At 41.5% G+C, this 27,387-nt stretch overlaps 1 protein-coding gene across 1 annotated transcript in view; it reads right to left on the reverse strand.

Annotated features, from left to right (window-relative positions):
* Nucleotides 1–27,387, reverse strand: part of LOC124282667 (glutamate synthase [NADH]-like) — a 99,082-nt gene that overhangs the window by 55,622 nt on the left and 16,073 nt on the right. The window contains 2 exon segments of the mRNA XM_046718692.1: nucleotides 10,174–10,192; nucleotides 17,596–17,726. Coding sequence (XP_046574648.1) covers nucleotides 10,174–10,192; nucleotides 17,596–17,726 — 150 coding nt within the window.

Consider the following 27,387-nt stretch of genomic DNA (forward strand, 5'->3'; position numbering starts at 1 on the left):
CAGTGCTACTGCAATAGACATGACGTGGGAAGAAATAAATGTGACTGGCCGGGAAATCAATTTCGGCAAATACTCTTTTTCCACATTCCTCAAGTCTGCCGTAATCCTGTGAGAATGCCTGCGAGAACATTACATATTGATTCTATCTGACAAAGAGCAGGACAAGCCTTTCATGTGGCACTTTCCCAGATCAACAACAGGTCTGGAGGTGACTGATGTCCATCACTTGACTCTACCTGCTCTCAACAAACAGCCATGAAAGACAGTCCAGCAGGCCCCTCATACAAACGTTCCAGCATTTTGATATATCCAATTTCTTTCCAATTTCCTTGGTGATTTGTGAAATTGAAATGTACAGAGCAGCCCATCTGGTCTACAGATCAATCACAATAAGGAGGAAGATCTCTCTGCTGTTGTTTGGTGAAGGATAAAAGTGCAATACTGTCAACTGGTATACTGTAAATCATGAAAGTAATGTATCATCAAATTGAGTGCCTTTGAACCATAAAACTCATCAGCAAAACACCAAAACTGTATACTTAGAATTCCAGGAGCTAGAACAGGCTAATGGCAGTTGGTTTGAATAATACAAACTTAACTTCAACTTTCTGACATGTGATCTAATTTACACGAAGCAGGTGAGGTGAAATCGGGTTTAACATCGTACTTAAGAACATTTTGCTCATATGACGATATGCATGGGTATGTATGTGTGATTGCTTGTACTAGCCCAGACTTAAGCTGGTTTTATAGTGCTAGCTCACTGAGATACCATGCCGCAGTTAAGCATGAATACCCAACTCAGACACATTATACTGACTCCGAACCAACGAATCCTTGTTTTACCCATTAATGCCAAGCGCCAGGCACGGAACAACAAGTGCCATATTTTAATGTCTTTTGGTATGACGCAGCCGGGGGATCGAACCCATGAGACCTTCTGCTCTCCAGGCAGATGCTCTAACCACTACACCACAGAGGCGGTACATGTAGCAGGAAATTCCCAATAATCATTTTTCAAATGAGATCCCAGATGATGATTGTTGACGTTCCAAGTCTTAATCACACAAGTTAGCAATGGCAATGTATGTATCCACCATATCTTCTGTTGCTGGGCATGTTCACGACATAAAGAGGATTCTCTGAGGCAGATGTGTCTGTCATTAAGAGGAATCCTTTTTAGCAATTACTGAGTTCCTTCCAACATCTAATTGCATGGCTCATCCCGTTGTGCTGAGATAGAAGTAAAGTACAGCATGTCTGCACCACCATCAATCTCCTTGTCACATTCTACAGAAAGGTGTACTGGGTTTAATAAACACACTTCCAAGCTGTCTCTCAAATACTTGGAACATCAAACTGCATGAGTTGCCAACAGAAGTTTCATATTATTTTACTAATGGTTATCTACCGGTAACTGTCAACAGGTGGTGACCCATGAAGATCCGGGGTAGAATAGGTCTTCAGCAACTCTTGTTTGCCACAAAAGGCGACTATGCTTGTCGTAAGAGGTGACTAACGGGATCGGCTGGTCAGGCTCGCTGACTTGGTTGACACATGTCATCGGTTCCCAATTGCGCAGATAGATGCTCATGATGTTGATCACTGGATTGTTTGGTCCAGACTCGATTATTTACAGACCGCTGCCATATAGCTGGAATATTGCAGAGTGCAGCGTAAAACTAAACTCACTCACTCACTCAACAGGTGGGTACATCTGTAAGTTCATTACCATTTATCAAGAGTGGATGTTCTTGTAAGTAGATATTGTGGTGATGTTCATATATAACATGCAGACATTGCCCACACTACATTTTCCTACACCATGATGGACAAATCCCAACAGCCAACTTCTTTCTGGATATCCTTTTCATGTGTTTCTGTAACATTTACCACTAATTGCATATCATAGGATAATGGAAATAAAAACAGTAAGACAACGTTAACATACTGTAGATAAGGTTTGCAATCATAACAGTCACCAGATGTGACCATGCAGACTGTATCACATTGACCGATTAGAGATTTTGCCAACTACCCAAGGCCATGCAAGCTATAAGTGCTTTGGGATACCAAAGGTTACAGTTAAATATTTGAGAATTGCTAAACATCAATTTCCTTTTGTCATTTCCAAGATTTTATCCCACACATATACTGGTGTACGAATATAGAAGAAAGAAATGGTATCAGATTGTGAAATACCACAAATAGAAGTGACACAACTAAATGTAGTTTGTTAGCCTGTCTCAGGCCCTGAAATACTGTGTCCTTTTGGCCCAGCACTGCCTGCAATGCATGTGCCCTAAATGAAGAAAGTCTAGATTTTTTACTGGGACTCCTTTTCAGTTTGGATGGAGTAAATTATTTCTCTCAGTTAAATATTTTCAGAGACTAAGTGTAGGTCTTGTTAGATGTATGTGAAGCACCAAATGTATGACAATGTGGTAAATGATGCCCCATACCATCCTCATAAGCTGTACCACTCAACAACAGCACTGAGGTAACTAACCACACAGGACATAACATCTGCCCTACAGGAAGACCACTGAGGTAACTAACCACACAGGACATAACATCTGCCCTACAGGAAGACCACTGAGGTAACTAACCACACAGGACATAACATCTGCCCTACAGGAAGACCACTGAGGTAACTAACCACACAGGACATAACATCTGCCCTACAGGAAGACCACTGAGGTAACTAACCACACAGGACATAACATCTGCCCTACAGGAAGACCACTGAGGAGGTAACTAACCACACAGGACATAACATCTGCCCTACAGGAAGACCACTGAGGTAACTAACCACACAGGACATAACATCTGCCCTACAGGAAGACCACTGAGGTAACTAACCACACAGGACATAACATCTGCCCTACAGGAAGACCACTGAGGTAACTAACCACACAGGACATAACATCTGCCCTACAGGAAGACCACTGAGGTAACTAACCACACAGGACATAACATCTGCCCTACAGGAAGACCACCACTGAGGTAACTAACCACACAGGACATAACATCTGCCCTACAGGAAGACCACTGAGGTAACTAACCACACAGGACATAACATCTGCCCTACATGAAGACCACTGAGGTAACTAACCACACAGGACATAACATCTGCCCTACATGAAGACCACTGAGGTAACTAACCACACAGGACATAACATCTGCCCTACAGGAAGACCACTGAGGTAACTAACCACACAGGACATAACATCTGCCCTACAGGAAGACCACTGAGGTAACTAACCACACAGGACATAACATCTGCCCTACAGGAAGACCACTGAGGTAACTAACCACACAGGACATAACATCTGCCCTACAGGAAGACCACCCAGTTCAAGACCCTCGCCACCTCTAACAGGTCCTTCATCAGTCAGATTCTCAACTTGACAGCACTGAAAAATTAGCATTTTTAAGATCCGGACATAAAAACACATTGATTGCTTTTACGTCAATCGACCAAGTTGTAACAAGACTTGCATAACGGCAACACAAGACAGAATTACACAGCTGGTTTCCATTATGCGGCCTCCCATTATTCAAATACAATATGGGTTCCATTAGATCTAATTTTAAAGTTGCGCATAACGCACTGTATTACATACTGTTTCTTCATAGAGTGTGGTTCAGATCAATCAAATGAGTAATAATTTCCAAAAACAATTTCAGCAACATCCATCATGGTTAAAGGGCAGCTTGGACAAGTTTCTATACAGCTAGATATTTAAAGATGATGTACATCATTAAAAGAAAGTACAAGAACATTGTAGAAGAGATAACCTGTCTACAAGGCTTACAACTGAATACAGAAATTCAGATTGATCCGCTAAAGGTTCATTATATGAATATATTTAATTGAACTGAATCAAACAGGAGCAATATCTAAACATAACATCCTCCTGCATGCTGTAGTATAAAGTGAACTTAGTACTAAGGTGCCTCCTACTCTAGTACCTTAGTATAGACTTTTAACAGAGTTAATGCTGAGGTTGTTAAATGAACTTAGTACTAAGGTGCCTCCTACTCTAGTACCTTAGTATAGACTTTTAACAGAGTTAATGCTGAGGTTGTTAAGTGAACTTAGTACTAAGGTGCCTCCTACTCTGGTACCTTAGTATAGACTTTTAACAGAGTTAATGTTGAGGTTGTTAAATGAACTTAGTACTAAGGTGCCTCCTACTCTAGTACCTTAGTATAGACTGAGGTTTTAACAAAGTTAATACTCTAGAGGTTGTTAGAATGAACTTAGTACTATAAGGTGCCTCCTACTCTAGTGCCTCCTACTCTACCTTAGTATAGACTTTTAACAGAGTTAATGATGAGGTTGTTAAATGAACTTAGTACTAAGGTGCCTCCTACTCTAGTACCTTAGTATAGACTTTTAACAGAGTTAATGCTGAGGTTGTTAAGTGAACTTAGTACTAAGGTGCCTCCTACTCTAGTACCTTAGTATAGACTTTTAACAGAGTTAATGCTGAGGTTGTTAAATGAACTTAGTACTAAGGTGCCTCCTACTCTAGTACCTTAGTATAGACTTTTAACAGAGTTAATGCTGAGGTTGTTAAGTGAACTTAGTACTAAGGTGCCTCCTACTCTAGTACCTTAGTATAGACTTTTAACAGAGTTAATGCTGAGGTTGTTAAGTGAACTTAGTACTAAGGTGCCTCCTACTCTAGTACCTTAGTATAGACTTTTAACAGAGTTAATGCCGAGGTTGTTAGTGAACTTAGTACTCAAGGTGCCTCCTACTCTACCTAGTACTTTTAACCTTAGTATAGACTTTTAACAGAGTTAATGCCGAGGTTGTTAAATGAACTTAGTACTAAGGTGCCTCCTACTCTAGTACCTTAGTATAGACTTTAACAGAGTTAATGCTGAGGTTGTTAAGTGAACTTAGTACTAAGGTGCCTCCTACTCTAGTACCTTAGTATAGACTTTTAACAGAGTTAATGCTGAGGTTGTTAAGTGAACTTAGTACTAAGGTGCCTCCTACTCTAGTACCTTAGTATAGACTTTAACAGAGTTAATGCTGAGGTTGTTAAGTGAACTTAGTACTCAAGGTGCCTCCTACTCTAGTACCTTAGTATAGACTTTTAACAGAGTTAATGCTGAGGTTGTTAAGTGAACTTAGTACTAAGGTGCCTCCTACTCTAGTACCTTAGTATAGACTTTTAACAGAGTTAATGCTGAGGTTGTTAAGTGAACTTAGTACTAAGGTGCCTCCTACTCTAGTACCTTAGTATAGACTTTTAACAGAGTTAATGCCGAGGTTGTTAAATGAACTTAGTACTAAGGTGCCTCCTACTCTAGTACCTTAGTATAGACTTTTAACAGAGTTAATGCCGAGGTTGTTAAGTGAACTTAGTACTCAAGGTGCCTCCTACTCTAGTACCTTAGTATAGACTTTTTAACAGAGTTAATGCTGAGGTTGTTAAGTGAACTTAGTACTAAGGTGCCTCCTACTCTAGTACCTTAGTGTAGACTTTTAACAGAGTTAATGCCGAGGTTGTTAAATGAACTTAGTACTAAGGTGCCTCCTACTCTGGTACCTTAGTATAGACTTTTAACAGAGTTAATGCGCTGAGGTTGTTAAGTGAACTTAGTACTAAGGTGTTAAGTACCTTAGAACTTAGTTAATGCTGAAGGTGCCTCCTACTCTGGTACCTTAGTATAGACTTTTAACAGAGTTAATGCTGAGGTTGTTAACTGAACTTAGTACTAAGGTGCCTCCTACTCTAGTACCTTAGTATAGACTTTTAACAGAGTTAATGCCGAGGTTGTTAAGTGAACTTAGTACTAAGGTGCCTCCTACTCTAGTACCTTAGTATAGACTTTTAACAGAGTTAATGCTAAGGTTGTTTTCTACAAAGAAACCAGAGTTTGGTTTAATAGGAAGAAAGTCTGCTGTGGAGAAGTTCTCAGACGTTTAGGTGTATCTAAACTCTCCATGGTGTAATGTTTTAACACATAAGGTGGGGAACAGTTGTTGTGTAGTAGTGGGGGTACTATATCCACCATATCATGTCATTACGACATCTGTCACAACTGGTAGTCTGGGACTGTAGCATATCACTGGCAGTCCCGAGAATCACATGTGTACATTATCTCACTGTGTGCTCCTGATACCATCATCATGGCCGCTTGTCATCATCAGAAACAAATTATAATGGATCTGTGTCCGTGATGTTTCCAACAGCCATCTAAGGATAAGCATTGCCTGGAACCACCCAATCCTCATTCTAGTTCAGTTTGACTGTCATCTTATGATGAATGTTCACTGTGTGCTGTGCCCAAATACAATTACAAAGATGACAGGAGTAGAGGCTGTGTAAGATACCATTTTCTCTGTATACCAACTCTCATGACAGACTTTCATGAATGAACTAGGATCTACTGCAACAGGTGATTTCAGTTCTATTCATTTCCCATGATGAACTTCATGTCCTCCTGTATGACAAGCTAGATGTTTCAGGCATCACATTGTGAATGCAAAGCAGCCCTATCCCTACATACATATTTTATATCCATGGAGATCCGGGTTAGAAATGATATTCAGCAACCCATGCTTGTCGTAAGAGGTGACAAACGGGATCGGGTGGTCAGGCTCGCTGACTTGGTAGACACATGCCATCGTATCCCAATTGCGTAGATCGATGCTCAGGATGTTGATCACTGGACTGTCTAGTCTAGACTTGATTATTTACAGATCGCCACCATATAGCTGGAATACTGCTGAGTTCGGCGTAAAACTAAACTCACTCACTCACAAACATATCTTAAATATCTTTCCAACTACAAGACAAAGAAACCTTTGAATCTATATGCAAATGAAATTGAAGAAATTTCAGTTGGTACTGTAGATGACATGAAGGGTCACTAAGCAACAGTAGAGACATGGGTGTATCTGCCAGGTTCAGAGTCAGGACAATGACAGGCCACACATCTATAAGAATAGCAAATTGTTGGAGAAAGATGTCACTTTACCATCCTGTATTTCTGTTCCATTCATTATCAAGGGAACTGCTGATTAGATTGTGGTGAGTTTGACAGGAACCAGGTGATCACATAATCTAATTACAAGGCTCACAATAGTTTGTAAATGGCCGCTGATGAAACGGGTTGGATGAGACTGTGTTATGGATTCCGCCACTGAGATGAGGTGGTCGATACCGTGTGTACCACGCAGGTTGAAGTGTATGAGGTGTGGGTGTCTAGATGATGCAAGGACAGCAGAAACAAACAGCTGGGAATAGGGATCTGTGAGCTCACAGATCCAGCCTGTAGCACCACAAAACCAAACCTAAAATTTACAGGCTTACAATATCTTACAGTAAAAAATGGTTGTTAAATTATTTTATAAAAAAAGGAACCACAAAACTTTCTTCATTTCAGCCTGTTACTTCGGTAATCTAGACTGCTAAATACTGGGGGCGGCGCATGGGCTGCATTGGACATATTAGTTTCAGAGTCTGTGTCAGACCACACTGGGAGGTGGGTCAAACTGGTAATGCTAAAAATTATATACAGAATATAACAGTGACATAACTGTTTAGTTGACATTATCCTGCTTGCCGCCTAGGTCAGATATCATGCAATCCACTGCTATATATTTCAGTTTGACGTTCGAGTGGTCATTAAGTCAAATCAAGACGAAGACCAAGTTGTGAGCCGTGGGGCAATATCACTTGAAGCCTTGTTGAAGTACCCCCTCCTCACAACCCTCCTCTTTAGGTAATCTCTTCCTAATTATTATTGATTGTTGTGACAATGAAATATTGCCCTTGCAGCCTGTGTATAGAGGTGAGGACAGATGACATGGCTGGGTGAGAGATAGTTTCCCCTAGCTGAGAGACGGACTCAATCCACAGGGGGAGGCAGAAACAGCAAGGTCGGACACTCATGGCAGCTGGCTGACTTAATCCTCACAAGGACAAGCTGAAACTGAGGTTTAGTCCACACATGGCAGCTGGCTGACTTAATCCAGCAATATCACGGCTGGGACTTAAGACACCAGAAATGGGAAACACATTGGTGCCCATGCAGCTGAATCGAACCCAACACTTCAGCGAGCAGAACGCAGCAAGGGTTACTCCCATGGCAGCTGGCTGACTTAATCCACACAGGGAGGCAGAAACAGCAATGGTGGACACTCATGGCAGCTGGCTGACTTTAATCCACACAGGAGGCAGAAACAGCAATGGTGGACACTCATGGCAGCTGGCTGACTTAATCCACACAGGAAGCAGAAACAGCAATGGTGGACACTCATGGCAGCTGGCTGACTTAATCCACACAGGGAGGAGCAGAAGCAGCAATGGTGGACACTCATGGCAGCTGGCTGACTTAATCCACACAGGGAGGAGCAGAAACAGCAATGGTGGACACTCATGGCAGCTGGCTGACTTAATGCAGCAGACACTCTGGCAGCTGGCTGACTTAATCCACACAGGGAGGAGCAGCAGAAGCAGCAATGGTGGACACTCATGGCAGCTGGCTGACTTAATCCACACAGGGAGAAGCAGAAACAGCAATGGTGGACACTCATGGCAGCTGGCTGACTTAATCCACACAGGGAGGAGCAGAAACAGCAATGGTGGACACTCATGGCAGCTGGCTGACTTAATCCACACAGGGAAGCAGAAACAGCAATGGTGGACACTCATGGCTGCAGCTGGCAGCAAGGTAACTCATGGCAGCTGGCTGACTTAACACAGGCAAGCAGAAACAGCAATGGTGGACACTCATGGCAGCTGGCTGACTTAATCCACACAGGGAAGCAGAAACAGCAATGGTGGACACTCATGGCAGCTGGCTGACTTAATCCACACAGGGAAGCAGAAACAGCAATGGTGGACACTCATGGCAGCTGGCTGACTTAATCCACACAAGCAGAAACAGCAATGGTGGACACTCATGGCAGCTGGCTGACTTAATCCACACAAGGGAGGCAGAAACAGCAAGGTCGGACACTCATGGCAGCTGGCTGACTTAATCCACACAGGGGAAGCAGAAACAGCAAGGTCGGACACTCATGGCAGCTGGCTGACTTAATCCACACAGGCAAGCAGAAACAGCAATGGTGGACACTCATGGCAGCTGGCTGACTTAATCCACACAGGGAGGAGCAGAACAGCAATGGTGGACACTCATGGCAGCTGGCTGACTTAATCCACACAGGGGAGCAGAAACAGCAATGGTGGACACTCATGGCAGCTGGCTGACTTAATCCACACAGGGAAGGCAGAAACAGCAATGGTGGACACTCATGGCAGCTGGCTGACTTAATCCACACAGGGAAGCAGAAACAGCAATGGTGGACACTCATGGCAGCTGGCTGACTTAATCCACACAGGGAGGAGCAGAAACAGCAATGGTGGACACTCATGGCAGCTGGCTGACTTAATCCACACAGGGAAGCAGAAGCAGCAAGGTCGGACCACACAGGACACTCATGGCAGCTGGCTGACTTAATCCACACAGGGATGGTGAGCAGAGCTGGCAGCAATGGAGGACAACTCATGGCAGCTGGCTGACTTAATCCACACAGGGAGGAGCAGAAACAGCAATGGTGGACACTCATGGCAGCTGGCTGACTTAATCCACACAGGGAGGAGCAGAAACAGCAATGGTGGACACTCATGGCAGCTGGCTGACTTAATCCACACAGGGAGGAGCAGCAATGGTGGACACTCAAAGTGTAACTGCAGACAGCCAGTATGTCGACTTCCCGAAGTCAGGCACATTACAGTATAGGATCCTTCCAGGAAATGTCGAACTGTATACATCATTAGTGCGCACCGCATTATCTGACAATATATTCCTTGACTGCAGGAACAATTAAAACATAAAGCACTACATACACAAAGACAATTTACTAATCATATAATCATATCACAATTTATTCTTGCAGTTGATCTGTTTTACATTGTGAGTTGTTTATGAAGCAGTTAGTCACAGTCCAACTGTCTCACTGCAGCCTGCACTTACCAAGTCTTACACAATCAGCAGCAACTCCCGGACTCACATATGAAACCTATTATTTGCAATTAAAAGTTTCTGCTTTATATGTATTTCTTTTCCTGAGTGCATGACATTTGTATCATCAACCTACAGTGTACGATGTTTTGAGTAATGTATATATGATGTTATTACGTCTATGTTTTCCTGTAGTCTGCTGTTTTTCCTGGTTCCTGCATGCTGTATATCTTCACACAACACATGTACAAGATACGTTTCACCATTTCTGACCACAGTCAAGGTGGTAATGTGTGTTCTGCTCTGTCCTGTCAAAAGTGCCCCAAAGTTTGCACAAACTTGTCTTCGGATATATTTGTGTTACCCATTCATGCCATGTGACAGGTTGACATTCTGTCTCCAAGCTTTACTAGATGCTGTGAGTATGGTAATGCATCACTAAATTGTTCACTGTCTCATCAGGATAGTGAATGGCCTTCAATGCCCATAGTCATGAGAGACTATCTTCAGCACAGTTCTGACTTGCCAACATTGCATGACACTAAACATTAACAAGTTACACATTTTATCAAAAGGAATTTCAGTTTTATACTTGTGAATATATTGAATATAAAAGAAATGTAGTCCTGAATATTTCCTGAATAGTTAAAGCCTAAATTAAGCAAGTCTGGATATCCTCAGGCTCAGGCTCTGGCTTGCCCATCTCATTGGGGCTCCTTTTCAATATAAATGAAACTATCAGAAATGTTTCTATCAAAATTATGTTTTCAGAGACTTAGCGTTATTCTATCTGGAAACCATGCTTTGATGAAAAGATTCTTTGAACCTACATGAGCAGCCAGCTGAAGGGAGACAACTCTTCAAGAGTAGTTCAAGTGTTGTCAACTATTTTCTTTTATTTGTAACCATCATGATTTTGTAATTGTTATGCTGGGGCAGTATTTATATAAGCATAACATGCTTGTTTACCAACCCAGGTTTCCAAAATTATATATGTTTAAACTAACTCTATCAATCGTCATATCATGTGAGTCACTGCTTATCCAAGTATGAATTCAGCAATACACATCTGCAGCATAACAGCCATATTTACCAGGTATACAGCCATTCATTATATATATATACCATAATGGCTTTATGCAGAGCTGTCAACCCCTAAAGATGGTTTGGAGTGAGACTGAAAAAAATAAGCCGGGGTCCAGCCGGGGTCATGTCAAGGGCAACGCCCTGGTGGGGGGTCTCTGGGGCGAAGCCCCCTGCCCGAAAATGAAGTTTAGTGATTTTCAGGATCATTTGGAGCCTTCTGGTGGCAATATTTTGACACTAAAAGATGCATGCTAATAAATAATAATAAGCCGAATCATTCGCATAAACATGTTCAAAAATGTTCAACTTAACGCTAAAAAACGAACGAAAATGCGTATTAATTTTGAAATTATTTTTGGCTACCAGATATGCATGGGATTATTATTTGGAGGCGTGAGAGCGTGACATTTGTGAATAAAGCGTGAGAGTTGACAGGTATGCTTTATGTAATATACTTTACGAGATCAACATTATCAGTTTCAGAGCAGATCTTCCCATGACGGTGTCCCTGCAGGTAGATCTGGTGTTGGTTCTGAGCTGAACATTCACCTTCACATATCAGATATGATGTTTCCAGAAAGGAACAATGTACAACAGCTCTCAATCATATCCATTACAGTGGTGTTTACATGGGAGGTTGTTAATGCCACAACTGTGCATGCATTAACAGAGGGCAGTAGTGTTAACACATCATCAACAGGGGGCTTACATACATGCAGGCTCTGTAGCATTTTCTAGGGCAAATTTTCCGTCCTGATAAACACGAGTGGTATTTTGAGGACACAAGAAGTCTAAATTCTGATCAAACATGCCACTTAATTTGAACAGAATATTTACACGGGTTACCGAGGAGGGCTATCTGAAGCAATACTATGAATAAGGAGATGAATGATCAAACCTTTGACAGCTCATCACATAAATAAGTGAGCCACAGTAAATGTATGTGACATTTTCATTGCATCTCACTGATGGTAATGGATGCTGGAGTCTTAACTGGTAACCTGTGGAATCCCCAGTGTATGAAGCTGCCTGGTGTTCCCCAGCTGTCATATTGCAGCAACACTGCAACCAGTTAACCTTGATTTTCCATTATCAATATGAATCATCTTTTGAATCTTCAAAAAATCCATTCATTGACAAAAGACACTGACAATGACAAGATAAGCGAGGTAGTGATTTCCTCAAATACGCAAATGCAAATGATGTCTTCTGCCAGAATACTGCACTACACCCGACACCGATGTACGGCACTGCACCCGACCCCGATGTACCGCACTACCCCTGACTCCGATGTACCGCACTACCCCCGACTCGATGTATGCGCACTGCACCCGACCCGATGTACTGCACTGCACCAGACCCGATGTATGGCACTGCACCCGACCCGATGTACCGCGACTGCACCCGACTCCGATGTACCGCGACTGCACCCGACCCGATGTACGCGACTGCACCCCGACCCGATGTGTACGGCACTACCCCCCGACCCGATGTACCCGACCCGATGTATCGCACTGCACTGACCCGATGTACGGCACTGCACCCGATGTACCCGATGTACGGCACGGCACGGCACTGCACCCGACCCGATGTATGCACGGCACTGCACCCGACCCGATGTACGGCACTACACCCGACACGATGTACGGCACTGCATCCGACCCGATGTACGGCACTGCACCCGACCCGATGCGGCACTGCACCCGACCGATGTAACGGCACTGCACCCGACCCGATGTACGGCACTGCACCCGACACGATGTACGGCACTGCACCCGACCCCGATGTACGGCACTGCACCCGACCCCGATGTACGGCACTGCACCCGATTCCGATGTAAGGCACCACACCCTACCCCGATGTACCGCACTGCACCCGACCCCAATGTACCGCACTGCACCCGACACCAATGTACCGCACTGCACCCGACCCCGATGTACGGCACTACACCTGACTCCGATGTACGGCACCACACCCGACTGTACAGCACTACACCGGTGTTACTGACATCACACAGCCTCTGTCACCCCTTGTTCTGCAGCCCCAACATGGCATAGGCTGTTACATTTGTGTCACCTGAACTTTGTCCCACTACAGGTAATTCTTCACCAGTCCTGCAGGTTTTTGTAACTCAGTATTGCAGTGGGAGGCAGCCTGAGGAGCTGCAGTCACTGGGGACCCCTTCTCACACTGCATGATTCATTACAGAACCCTGCCGAGAGCAGTTTGACCTGGGGCACTAGGGGCCCAGTTTCTTTATAAATTAGAAATACATGAAGTATCTGTTAGGCTAGGTAGACATCTGCAAACACAGAACACCTAGGAGTCAGCCTGTCAGCGTTCATATGGCATATTCTAAGTATGAGATACAATTATTCTTTAATGCTTTTTAGAACAAGGTGATGTTTTTGTGTAGTTTAACGGGACATATGATCAGTTCACAGCCATCAGCACAGAGGCTAGATTAACATCTAGTCACTGAACATATTTTACAGTAAAAACAGTTTCTAAGATATATTCAGAAAACATAATAAAAGGAGCCCAAAGACATCCTTCATTTTGAGAACTGTGGTAATCTAGACTGGCCATACAATCCAGGCTTTCATGGGCTGCACTGGGTATATTTGTTTCAGGGTCTGTATGACAAATTAAAGTTTACAAGTGTGTTTCCTTGAAACTCAGCAGCAAGAACATATCAGTGTGCAAGTATTTCCTCTTGTGTACAGGACACAGCCTGAACACCTGGTGGACTGGCAGGGTACAAACTACAGCCCATTGTCACAGGCATTGATCTCCCACTGAATACATGCCTATAATCCCTTCTGTGAGAACACTTCACACTGACATGTGGAACATGTTTGCTAGCTGATCACACTGGGTGATACTGACTGACTGAGTTTAGTTTTACGCCGCTTTTAGCAATATTCCAGCAACATCACGGCGGGGGACACCAGAAATGGGCTTCACACATTGTACCCATGTGGGGATTCGAACCCGGGTCTTCGGCGTGACGAGCCAACGCTTTAACCACTAGGCTACCCCACCGCCCCACACTGGGTGATAAATCTGTGGCATTTTGTGGGATATATACATGAAACATATGAATATGGGGACATGAAACACTGTGGACAGACATGGTGTTGACTGTAATCTTCCATAGTATGATCAATGTCCGTGAACTCTCCCAGTTGTTGACAGACTGATGGTACCCGGCAATGTGATGACACATCCCAATATACTGCATGACATCGCATGACATCACATGCCACCATGACAACAGACTCCATTAGGGAGACAACTGCAGAGACAAATACCAGAACTGAGGATCTGATAAGTCCTGACCAAACTCAGATTGTTTCTAGTACAAAGAGTTACCATCTAAACCACTGCCTTATATAACAGTATAAAAAACACTCACAGTTGGCTGACTCACAGTCCAAGAACCCCCTTATTTTCCCTTCTGCCCAGCCCTTTCTGCAAAGCTAAAGCCTTAATGAAGAAAGTCTAACTTCCTCAGGTTCTGATACTCCCAGCTAAATGGGGGTTTCTTTTCAATTTAAATAAAATTATTTGTTTCTATCAACATAAAATACATTGTATATTCAGACAGTAAGCTAATCTACCCTTACACAATACTTCAGGTCTTACAAAAGATTACGACAGAACACATGACCCATGGAAATTATGCGTGACAAACTTAACCTGCTTGTTTACTAACATTATGATGTGATGAAGTGCAATTTTTTATTGCTTTCTTCACTGCTAGAGCATAAAAATTTATTGCCATTACATTTTCCACTTTTCAAAGCTGGATACAACCTCATCAACCGCAGGCAAATGGAACGTATATATTTGAGCCATTGAAATTCTGTATTGATGGAAAACACTGATGCTGGCTATCACCTGGCATGAGTCTTGGCAGGACTACTTAACCAAACTGACTCGAGCACACACAGGAAAGAGGTGAGGTTTTTCACACCTTTGCAAGCTGCGGGGGAGGCTGATGGGCAGTAATATTCTCTTGACAACTTGCTGTGTGGCGGTGAAGAGGACTTCAGTTGAAAATTCTGAAGATTAATTTGTATGTGAAGATCACCAAACTACAGTATTTATAACAGAGGATTTGCAAGAATTAAGTTGATTCATTCAAGAGGGAAGATCAAGGAACATCAACTATGGCACCTCGCTGTTTATTATGATATTAAGGTCATCTAAATTTTTAGGAAATGACATTATAAATAAAAAAATAAAATTTTCAAGTTTTAATCCTAATACGAACTAAACAAATACTTCAGTGAGTGAATATTTATGTTTGAATGGTGTGTACTAGATCTATAGTGAGCACTTTGAAAACCTGACACCCACACACACCCACACCGATCTATTTAGCATCATGGTATCGAGACGCCTCAAAGCATGTGACAGACTCTTCCCCAGCTCTTCTTCAAGCAGCCCCTGCCAGTAAATCCCCGAGGAACATCATCTGCGTGTGTCTGCCCACTCATTTGACACCACTGATAGCTGGGAAGATGTAGTAATGCTATAATCAATCCTTCCTTGCCATAGCATCACACCAGGTAGAAGCATTAGCTCGGGTTCCATAGTAGCAAGTAATTGCTTGCATCCATATGATGACACATTAGCTACCAAGCCATCTAAAACAATAGTGATTATGTTTACAGTGACAAATGACTGCGTAACACATGTATGAGGATGTTGTTGGTGAATTACAGCCAACCTACCGATCGTCGGGCGATAATGGTGATGAGTACCGGCATGTCAGACTAACGCAGTCTCTCAATGTAAATACATTAACATTTTGGTTTTCAGTTGTTTGACTGACTGACTGACTGAGTTTGGTTTTACGCCGCTTTTAGCAATATTCCAGCAACATCACGGCAGGGGGACACCAGAAATGGGCTTCACACATTGTACCCATGTGGGGATTCGAACCTGGGTCTTCGGCGTGATGAGCCAACGCTTTAACCACTAGGCTACCCCACTGCCCTTCAGTTGTTGGAAGTATATACAGTAACTACATGTATAATGGACACACTAATAATAAACTGTTTTATCCGTCCCAGACACTAGCTATATATTTATTCTTGATGCATATAATGGACCAAGGTAACAACAGACTAAAATTAGTACTGCCTTGAGTTCATTACAACTGAAGTTACTGGAACATAAAGAGCCTTCAGAATTCACATTGCCTTTTTTGGAAGGACTCTAGACAGGCCAAAGAAGTGTAGATTTGCTCCTGAGTTTTGAGCTATGTTTGATGCGGCTCTGTCAGATAGACCATAGCTGCATGTACGTGGCTTAGGATGAGTGCTGGCAAATGGGTATGTAGGAATGTAGGTGTGTGTTGCTGTATACACACTTGGGAAGAAAAGGGTACAGAGGCCTTTAATACTATCTACATACAGATGGAAAAAACATGTGGCCATGCATGAAGGTGCCTTTTCATTTACGTGTTTCTCATCACACCAATGACTTTGTGTTGATGCAACAGAGTAAGGAGGTTTCTTGTTCCAGACACCCCCTGAGCTCCCAAACCTTCGAGAAAAGGTTGTACAGGGAGACTAACATGAGACCAATAGTGAGTTCTAGCCCTACTGAATAAAGTCATTCAACACTGACATCATGTGACTGTTAAGCTGCATATATATCAATCTAGCAGCCAACTTCAGTCAATGTCAGGTTCACACAGGCCATGATAATAAGATCTACACCTTCAATAATTTGCAGTGCATTGACATAAAGCGCAGGAATTGGTATTAACGCAAGTTTGTTAACCATAGTTTCATTTTGTCACAGCATGTGACAATGTGGGAAAGCAGACCGACTGTGATAACTGTCAACCATTTCATAAAACCTGCTGACACTGTTCTGAAAGTCCAACTTTTAAAAAACATCACAAACTGGGAGATGAAAACGTCAACCAGCAGCATTTCACACATGAGCAAACTGCATCAACACAGTTAACAGGACCATCCAGAATTCCAAAAGCAAACCTTAAAATATATAATTAACATCTGCACTCTTTTCTGCACTACTCTTTTATGGCCAACCAACCATTTAACCCATTTTTTCAACCAAGTGATGATATGGAATTTTATTCATCTTAGAGAAAAAGTAATCTAAATCCATTAAGGGCACTATGAGTTATGACTAGCATTATCTCTGTCACTTATCCGCTTCTAGAACACTCTGCTACACTGAGTGAGTGAGTTTAGTTTTACGCCGCACTCCGCAATATCCCAGCTATATGGCGGCGGTCTGTAAATAATCGAGTCTGGACCAGACAATCCAGTGATTAACAGCATGAGCATCGATCTGCGCAATTGGGAACCGATGACATGTGTCAACCAAGTCAGCGAAACTGACCACCCGATCCCGTTAGTCGCCTCTTACCTCTGCTACAAATCACTGCCTACATAAACCAGTTATAAATGTCTCCGGAGAGTATCCTTCAGTTATCGAGCACCCATGTACAAACGTGTGTCTCACCTGAGGACACGGGCATACAGCTTGTGTGGGATCCCTGTCAGCACCCCTGCTCCGTCACCGGTATCGTTGTCACAACTGCACCCACCTCGGTGCTCCATCCGCTGCAGCATAATCTGCGCATCTTGCAACACCTGCAATATAAAACACACAAGTGTATTTCTTTATGTAGGCAATAAACCTTTATGTATTTCCAGGGCGGATCCAGGATTTTGGAGAAGTGGGGTTGCACATAAATCATGACGTCATGAGGGAGGTGCGCACCCCACCTCTGCATCCGCCCCTGATTTCTGTTCTCATACAACCACATTACATGACAGTGTAGTTCAAGACAAAGGGGAAACTGAGTGCATGTAGTTGTCTCATATTTGACTTCTTGCAATGCTTTCCATCTGCCTTCAGCCTACACAAACAAAAATTGGACCAACATGAGGATTGGGTGGTCACAATGCTATCAGGGTCATCACTAATACGAGTGACTCCTGTGTTACAACTGACTACATGATACAAAGTTCTCTACAGACTACTACTTCTACTGCATCAGGGGCTGTGGGGTAGCTTAGAGGGTAAAGCATTAGCTCGTCATGTGGAAGACACGGGTTTGATTCCCAACATAGGTATTATGTGTGAAGCATTTCTGGTGTCCATGATATTGCTGAAATATTGTCAAAAGCTGCCTAAAACCACACTCACTCACTCTATTGTATCAAACCACACTCACTCACTCTATTGTATCAAACCACACTCACTCACTCTATTGTATCAAATCACACTCACTCACTCTATTGTATCAAACCACACTCACTCACTCTATTGTATCAAACCACACTCACTCACTCTATTGTATCAAACCACACTCACTCACTCTATTGTATCAAATCACACTCACTCACTCTATTGTATCAAACCACACTCACTCACTCTATTGTATCAAATCCACACTCACACTCACTCACTCTATTGTATCAAACCACACTCACTCACTCTATTGTATCAAACCACACTCACTCACTCTATTGTATCAAATCACACTCACTCACTCTATTGTATCAAACCACACTCACTCACTCTATTGTATCAAACCACACTCACTCACTCTATTGTATCAAATCACACTCACTCACTCTATTGTATCAAACCACACTCACTCACTCTATTGTATCAAATCACACTCACTCACTCTATTGTATCAAATCACACTCACTCACTCTATTGTATCAAATCACACTCACTCACTCTATTGTATCAAATCACACTCACTCACTCTATTGTATCAAACCACACTCACTCACTCTATTGTATCAAATCACACTCACTCACTCTATTGTATCAAACCACATTCACTCACTCTATTGTATCAAACCACACTCACTCACTCTATTGTATCAAATCACACTCACTCACTCTATTGTATCAAAAACCACATTCACTCACTCTATTGTATCAAATCACACTCACTCACTCTATTGTATCAAACCACACTCACTCACTCTATTGTATCACTCTATTGTATCCACACACTCACTCCTCTATTGTATCACTCACTCTATTCACTATCTAAATCACACTCTCACTCACTCTATTGTATCAAACCACACTCACACGCACTCAACTCTATTGTCATCACTCACTCCTATTGTATCAAATCACACTCACTCACTCTATTGTATCAAACCACACTCACTCACTCTATTGTATCAAACTCCACACTCACTCACTCTATTGTATCAAATCACACTCACCTCATTGTATCTCACTCTATTGTATCAAACCACACTCACTCACTCTATTGTATCAAATCACACTCACTCACACGTGATGTTCTATTGTATCAAACCACACTCACTCACTCTATTGTATCAAACCACACTCACTCACTCTATTGTATAAAATCACACTCACTCACTCTATTGTATCAAATCACACTCACTCACTCTATTGTATCAAACCACACTCACTCACCCTATTGTATCAAACCACACTCACTCACTCTATTGTATCAAACCACATTCCCTCCTCATTTCATTCCATCACAATGGGTAATTATGGCCCAATTCACCTAAACAAATTTTTTTAATGTGTTCACAATAATAATTCAGTTTTGTGCATCCTGCACCAGCAACATCCTCACTACAAACGTGACAAAGACCACACCATCATTACAGAATGCTTCACAAGCACAAGACATTTCCTATCTGCTGGGTTGGATTTGTTCTGATGAAGAAGCAACTTTTAACTTCTTACATTTACATGAATAATCCATTTAATCAATATCCCCAACAGTGTTCTAAGAAAGAAATCATCTGTTGCCCTGGTTTCATAAAGCTAAACATTTACAGAAGCCAGAGAATACTGTGATAGTGTAAACATTATGATGATTCAAACAATCTCTGCTGGTACAGAACAATATAATGCAGCAAGCACTAAGTGTTGTACATTTGAAACTTCACGATAGTCGCTGATCTCCTTTATGCCTCATCTGCATCCAGATTATTGATCGTAACTTGACACACCAGCTACAGGTCACCCAGGGAACACCGAGATGGAGTCTCACACATCCACCCATGTAGTGAACCACTCCTGGTCATCAGGGAGGAAGGCATTTGTCAACCATCCTAAACCAGCAACCTCATCCTGCTCTTAACTCTGAATAGCTTATATAAAACCATTCCACAGAGTCCAAACTGTTTTATTCTGCTAACTTGTTGGTTGCCAACTGTGATACCTCAGTCAAAATGTTCGGTGAATAAAACATTTCATTTCTTCTATGTTGTACAAAGATTTCAGACTTTCCCTGCAAATCAGCAGTGCCGTTTTACCTTACATATCACTAAACAATATTGGGTTTTCTAATTCTTTGTTTTTTTCAACAGAAAATGAAAACATGACTTATACTAGTATTTCAAACATAAAGATTAAGAAGGTTTGTGATGTCAGCACACAGTCTCAGGACCTATTTTACATTCCCTAATCTAAACGATCAGTCTAAGACAAGAACTGATACGTCACTCATACAAGTACATCACGTTTCCCATGATGGCAAGTTACTAATACAATACTAAAACAAGCATGAACATAATCTTAACCTCTAACATGTTCACCATGATACAAACATGAGTTTATATCTACAGTTCATTTAGGTGCCTGAGTTTCAGGAACATGCCTATGACATTCCAATGCCTGAACAATACGTCATAATTGCAGCCTGAACATACTGCAAATGGATGAAATTGTCCAGGTTTGTTAGTTTAACAATTCAGCTATATGGAAAAATCGAGTCGGGACCAGATAACCCAGTGATCAACAGCATGAGCATCTACACCATTGGGATATGATGACATTATGTGTCAACCAAGTCAGTGAGCCTGACCAGCTGATCCCGTGTCCAGGTATGACATGATACAGGTATGTCATGATGCAGGTATGTCATGATGCAGGTATGGCATGATGCAGGTATGGCATGATGCAGGTATGACATGATACAGGTATGACATGATACAGGTATGGCATGATACAGGTATGACATGATACAGGTATGGCATGATACAGGTATGGCATAATAGTCATCTCCTTTCTTCTATGATGCACCTTCAATCACCTTAGCACTGCTTACAGTCGTTATAAATAAACCAAGAAAATGCAAGGTGCTCAAACAGACAAATCAATAGATGACCTTGAGTCACCTTGAATGAAGGTCACTCAAAACCTAACCAGGGAAATGCTAAGATTTGTTTCATCAGTCCACACATTCCACTGAACAGGTAAACAAAGGTGAAAAAAATGAATATTTAAGGAAACTTTAACAGAACTTGCGTTACACAAGAGACAGGAGTGAGCAAAACAATGCTTTTAAAAATGACAATAAGAAGTTAGAGGGCATTTGACTTTGTGGCAGTGACATGTATGACCCCAACTATTTCCAGACTAGGTATCCATGGCTACTGCATGCCCAAGTAAAGGGCAGAGTGCTTCCTAACTCAAAGGTGTTGAGAAAGTCCCTGTCTTCTCATACAGCACTCCCAGTAATTGAATTCTACTTGTTGTGATCGTTATTGTATCTCCCCCACTGCCGGCAGCACAACTTGCCCACAGGACAGGGCCTTCATCCACATTGGCAGTTTGTCAAAACGTTCTTTAATGAATGGAACTGGGAGAAGGTGCTGGCAAAACTTAATTTGTTTCCTTCAAACACACACCTCACTCAAGGCGATATTAGAATCCCAGTTGAGACAAATCAAGCAGTTCCGATCAGATCAATGAAGAATGGTGGCCATAATTCTACCAGTGATGGAAACTTAGACAGACTGGACAAAGTTTCGATCATCAGTCATCCCAAAAGTGGTCTTTAACACCCTAAGGCTGCGTCTTTGATCACATTGATACACACAGGTTTTCTCCATGCCAATCTTTCTGTTATCATGGACCTATCCATATCCCTATAATTCCCTTTACGACCTAGCCAGGTCAAGAGAGAACTATTGGCCAAATCACCATCACAACTCTGTGAACCATCAGTCATAAGAATAGCTGAAGAAGTGAAGATGGTATTGAACACTTCAGTCATGATTTAGACTGACAGTGCTTAATTTGTTTTGTAGACAGTGGATCTTGTTTCAACTTTCTGGCCTGATTGATATGAATGTGTCAATTTCCTAAATGTCAAACTCTCATTGCAATAATATTATGGGCAAGTTTTATATAATCCACTAGCCGCCTATCAGGCCAACTTTAATCCCACAGCACCATGTAGCAAAGGACTCTGGAACCACTCTATCATGTGAAAAACAATACTCAATGACAGATTTTCTCAAAGACAAAACTTCTTTTGTAACAAGACGCATTACAATGAGGATGATACACACTTTCCTCTCATTTTGAATTAACTTTCTGAAGATAAGGTTTTCTGTGAGGTGTTTTTAGAAGAGAAACCTAATCTGTATGATGAAACTTTGGCAATAGATTCAAGAAATATTACACTCTTCCATCTTAACCATACCGACATGCAGCCAGCAGTCACTGAACCAGACTCTCTGGTTCTACGTACACAAAGCAATGTTAGTGTTATAGCTTCTGTAAGTCTACTGGTATGCTAAATTGTGGGTAAGTGTGTAGGAAGATCTCATCTCCAGGATCCAATATGCTTACAAGCAATAGTTAGATGGTAGGCTGTTCCAAGGCAGAATCTGCACATTATCTTACAGTATTCCACTGTTTTCTATCAAAAACAATCAAATGGCATTGAAAACAATGCAACAAGTAAAAAAATGTGTGCAAGGCTCACTAGTACCCCAGACTGTGGCTGCCAACTTCAGCAGAAAAACAATTAACAATGATTATTCTGAACAAAAATACATGAGTTGTATCAATCTTTGCACTGTGCCTATACTATAAACAAAGATGCCATTACTCAAATTTGAGAAGAAAATCCATTAAATAGTTGTATAGTTACTGGTTGGACAAATTTGATGTGGTACTTTTCCCCGAGTTCAAGAGATGTAATTTGTGATAATTCTCGATACATTTCAAATATCAGCTCACCTCTCCGAAAGATATGGAGGGTGATCCCAAAATTTGAAAACAATCCAACCACCAGTTTTCAAGTTTAAAGTTTTCAGTTGTCAGTTGAAGTTGAACAAAAATGTCTTTGAAGGATGGCTAGATGGATGGATGGACAAAAGAAATTCCTTGGTATACCTATATTACAACTGTAGAAGACAGACAGCACATAACACCATTACATGATTGTTGATTCTTGTTGAAACCACTTCAATCACACATTGAATCGCAAATGAAGCAAATATTTTATTTGCAAAAGAATGTACTTATACCAAAAGAAGACCCAACCATTCGGTTCAACAAGCAAACACCCTTACCACTAAGCTACTCCACCATTCCCTGAACATTACCATACACTAATACTGATCATAGGTCAAGCAGCCTGCAGCTAAGCAGCCTTCCCCCCAAGTAGGGGGACTCTCGTCAATCTCCATGTGAAGCAGCGTCAGTACTGCTTTCTCGCACCACAAGGGAAGACATCACATTACCTCATACAAATTCAAGTCATGTCCGTACAAATCAGTTAAAGATCAGCTTGGTGTGTAGGAGTTTGTTCTCTAGTGTCTAAGCTATGATTTGTATTGGGACCAGTGGCCGACTTGGTGGAACAGAACTTGCTATGATTACAGCACGAGGGACTTATCAGATTGGCGCTTACCCTCCAGACTTTGTGCTGTGATGTAGGAATAATGGTTTCATGCTTGATTAGGACTTGTTGAAAAGAGAAGGCAAACATCAGTAAGATAATAACAATGACAAAAACCTTGAAAGAGAGAGCACTTCATGAAGTTCTATTGCATTACTATATTGTTCAGACTGCAACTGATATTTATTTTTGAAAGAAGATATTTTACTGCAATCCCTTAATTATGTAAGTCATCTGAAAAGTTACAGTAAGTGCATTGGCTTTAACTTATTTTCCTTTAAAATGTTATGTTTGTAATTTCAGTTTATTGACTCTACCTAACTTAATCTTTTGTAAGCAATGGTCCTTCATAAATTCCATGACCCTATTAGCAGAGAGAAAAGAAACATTTCTTTCCAGGCCTTTGCATAAAAATAAACTGGTGTCCTGTTTATAACATGTAGGACTTGTTGTGTTGCAGTGCTAAATCTCTGCACATAGGGTCCCATAGATATAGGGCACACATTATCTACAGCAGACTAGGTCAGTGTGTCTCAGGTCACAGACCTGAAGTTGAAGAGCTTCACAGGCTAATTATATCTTAAAACAGAAAACAAGACTTCTATGTTTGCAGTGAAAGTAAATTAAAAACCTGCATTTTTTCAAACAAAACAGTGACATTCTTCTTTATCAGCCAAACATGCCATTTTTGGATCTGCACTCAGTAGGACATGGTGTGTGTTGACAGTCTGTTCTTGGTTCCTCAAAGGACATGGCATGTTGACAGTCTGTTCTTGGTTTCAGAAAGGACATGGCGTGTTGATAGTCTGTTCTTGGTTCCAGAAAGGACATGGCATGTTTACAGTCTGTTCTTGGTTTCAGAAAGGACATGGCGTGTTAATAGTCTGTTCTTGGTTTCTGAAAGGACATGGCATGTTTACAGTCTGTTCTTGGTTTCTCAAAGGACATGGCATGTTGACAGTCTGTTCTTGGTTCCTCAAAGGACATGGCATGTTGACAGTCTGTTCTTGGTTCCAGAAAGGACATGGCATGTTTACAGTCTGTTCTTGGTTTCAGAAAGGACATGGCGTGTTTACAGTCTGTTCTTGGTTTCTGAAAGGACATGGCATGTTTACAGTCTGTTCTTGGTTCCTCAAAGGACATGGCGTGTTGACAGTCTGTTCTTGGTTCCAGAAAGGACATGGCGTGTTGACAGTCTGTTCTTGGTTCCTGAAAGGACATGGCGTGTTGTCGGTCTGTTCTTGGTTCCTGAAAAAGGACATGTCTGCGACAGTCTGTTCTTGGTTTGACATGGCGTGTTCAGTCTGTTCTTGGTTCCTGAAAGAAGCGACATGGCATGGTGTTGACAGTCTGTTCTTGGTTCCAGAAAGGACATGGCATGTTGACAGTCTGTTCTTGGTTCCAGAAACAACATGGCATGTTGACAGTCTGTTCTTGGTTCCTGAAAGGACATGGCGTGTTGACAGTCTGTTCTTGGTTCCTGAAAGGACATGGCGTGTTGACAGTCTGTTCTTAGTTCCTGAAAGGACATGGCGTGTTGACGGTCTGTTCTTGGTTCCAGAAACATCATGGCATGTTGACAGTCTGTTCTTGGTTCCAGAAACATGGCATGTTGACAGTCTGTTCTTGGTTCCAGAAACAACATGGCGTGTTGACAGTCTGTTCTTGGTTCCACCGTTGGATATAGTGTGAGTTGCCAATATCTACTTGGTTTCTCCTCTAGTAAAGTATTTTAAAACACATTAATGTTCAATAACATAAAAAACTAATCCTAAATTAATCGGTTCATGGAGTGATCAAGACATATCTAGTTTATTCACACAAAAACATATTGACACTTTGTTTTTTTACTTCTAAATCGCTTGTAACAATTGAGACAGGAGTTATAGGCACATAGCACGGCGATATCTGCCATGATACTTGATATGCTACAATGTATTGTGTGATATGGGTGTTGTACCATACACAGCACCAATCAACAATAACACATTTATCCACTTAAGTTACAAGACAAATGAATTATAGCAAAACTGCCAAAGTAAATCTGGGTTGCAATCACCCAGAATGAGAGTGAACATACTGTTTTTCTCAACTCTGGTTAAGGAACACAGAAGCCTTATCTGACTTTGATATCAGCTGTATCAAATGACAATGCTGCCTTGACATCAGTGTACTTCTGGAGGGATAATGAGACTCCCAAAACTAAAGATTTTTTCTGTTTCATCATTCATTGAGGCTGTTTTGTCATATCTGTTTCATGTTTCCTCTTTTACCAGGATTTTATATCAAAGAATACTTCTTGCATTGCTTTGCGCAGTAAGAGATCTTGCCATCTACATCCAGTCAGTCCCAGCTGGTGGGTTATTTCACCTTACCATAACACTACTAAGAATATCTGTCTCTGTTAACTGGAGAGGTTTGACAGTCTTCAGCATTATGAAATGTAATTCCTTTGGGGCATAAAGGTTTTTATAAATAGCTTGTCATAACAACATCAACTCCCACTGAAAAATCAATCCTGAGCTGAAGCAGAAGAGAGGACTTAGTGAAGTTCATCTGCTTCAAACATAAAGCCGGAAACCTCTGTCTCCCTATAGTCAGTTGAGATTCTCGGATGATGTTTTACAGCAACATTTACATCAAGATTGGTGCAACTAGAACAATACCACATATCCTGAAGCATGTGTTCACCAGATATCAACAACTAAGGATAACATGTCTTGAAATAGTCACAGCTTCGTCAAAGACGTTGCTGATGATGTCTAACACTGCTTGCTAAATACAGCAGTCTTCGTAAACATCGGTAATAGCAACACTGACGTATGAGTGCGAAAATAGACCACATAGGCTCTACACAAATTAATATTGATTCCAGTACCTTTTACCATACTTTTATATTTTCAACAAGCTATGATATGGCAATAAGGGTTTGCCTTAATGTTTGTTAAAGTCCTAACGGAGAAATGATAAAAATGACATGGAAAGGTATACAGGTACGTAGATAGTAACACAGTAATATGTTCCTCAAACACTGCCAGAGGAGATGGTAACACTTATCTTTCTGTATCATACATACAAAAGCAGAACTAGAAGACTAAGTCTTAAATATCACCACCACATTTATATAAATAGTTCTATATTACAAAGTATGATCATAAACATGCTGACTCGTTAAATGTTTAAAAAATCAACGAAAAAACATTCACAAAACAGAATACTACATTGACATTTACTAATGCAATCATTTTCGATCAACATTTCAAGATTATTTATAAATATTATGATGAATGTACTCCTACTCAGGAAATTATGCCATTTTTTTCATATATGCATCATTATTCAAATCGTTTTCATAAAAAGAGAATATAATTTAGTTTCTACATGAAAATGTACATAAGGTAATATTAAACGATGAGAGTATCCTGTAGAAATGCTGACAGTGCAGAGAGTGGAACTGACATGCTTGAGCAGCATAACTTACTAATATTCTTCATGATTGTGGGTATTCGTGCAAAGGTATTTTTTGGGTTGATTCAATGCTAGGACTGGAAATCAGTTTCATTATATAAGCAACCATGAAGTGCATTATTTTT

The sequence above is a fragment of the Haliotis rubra genome, unplaced genomic scaffold, assembly GCF_003918875.1.
Source record: "Haliotis rubra isolate DU_JTF1 unplaced genomic scaffold, ASM391887v1 Scf300, whole genome shotgun sequence".
Taxonomy (NCBI): Eukaryota; Metazoa; Mollusca; class Gastropoda; order Lepetellida; family Haliotidae; genus Haliotis; species Haliotis rubra.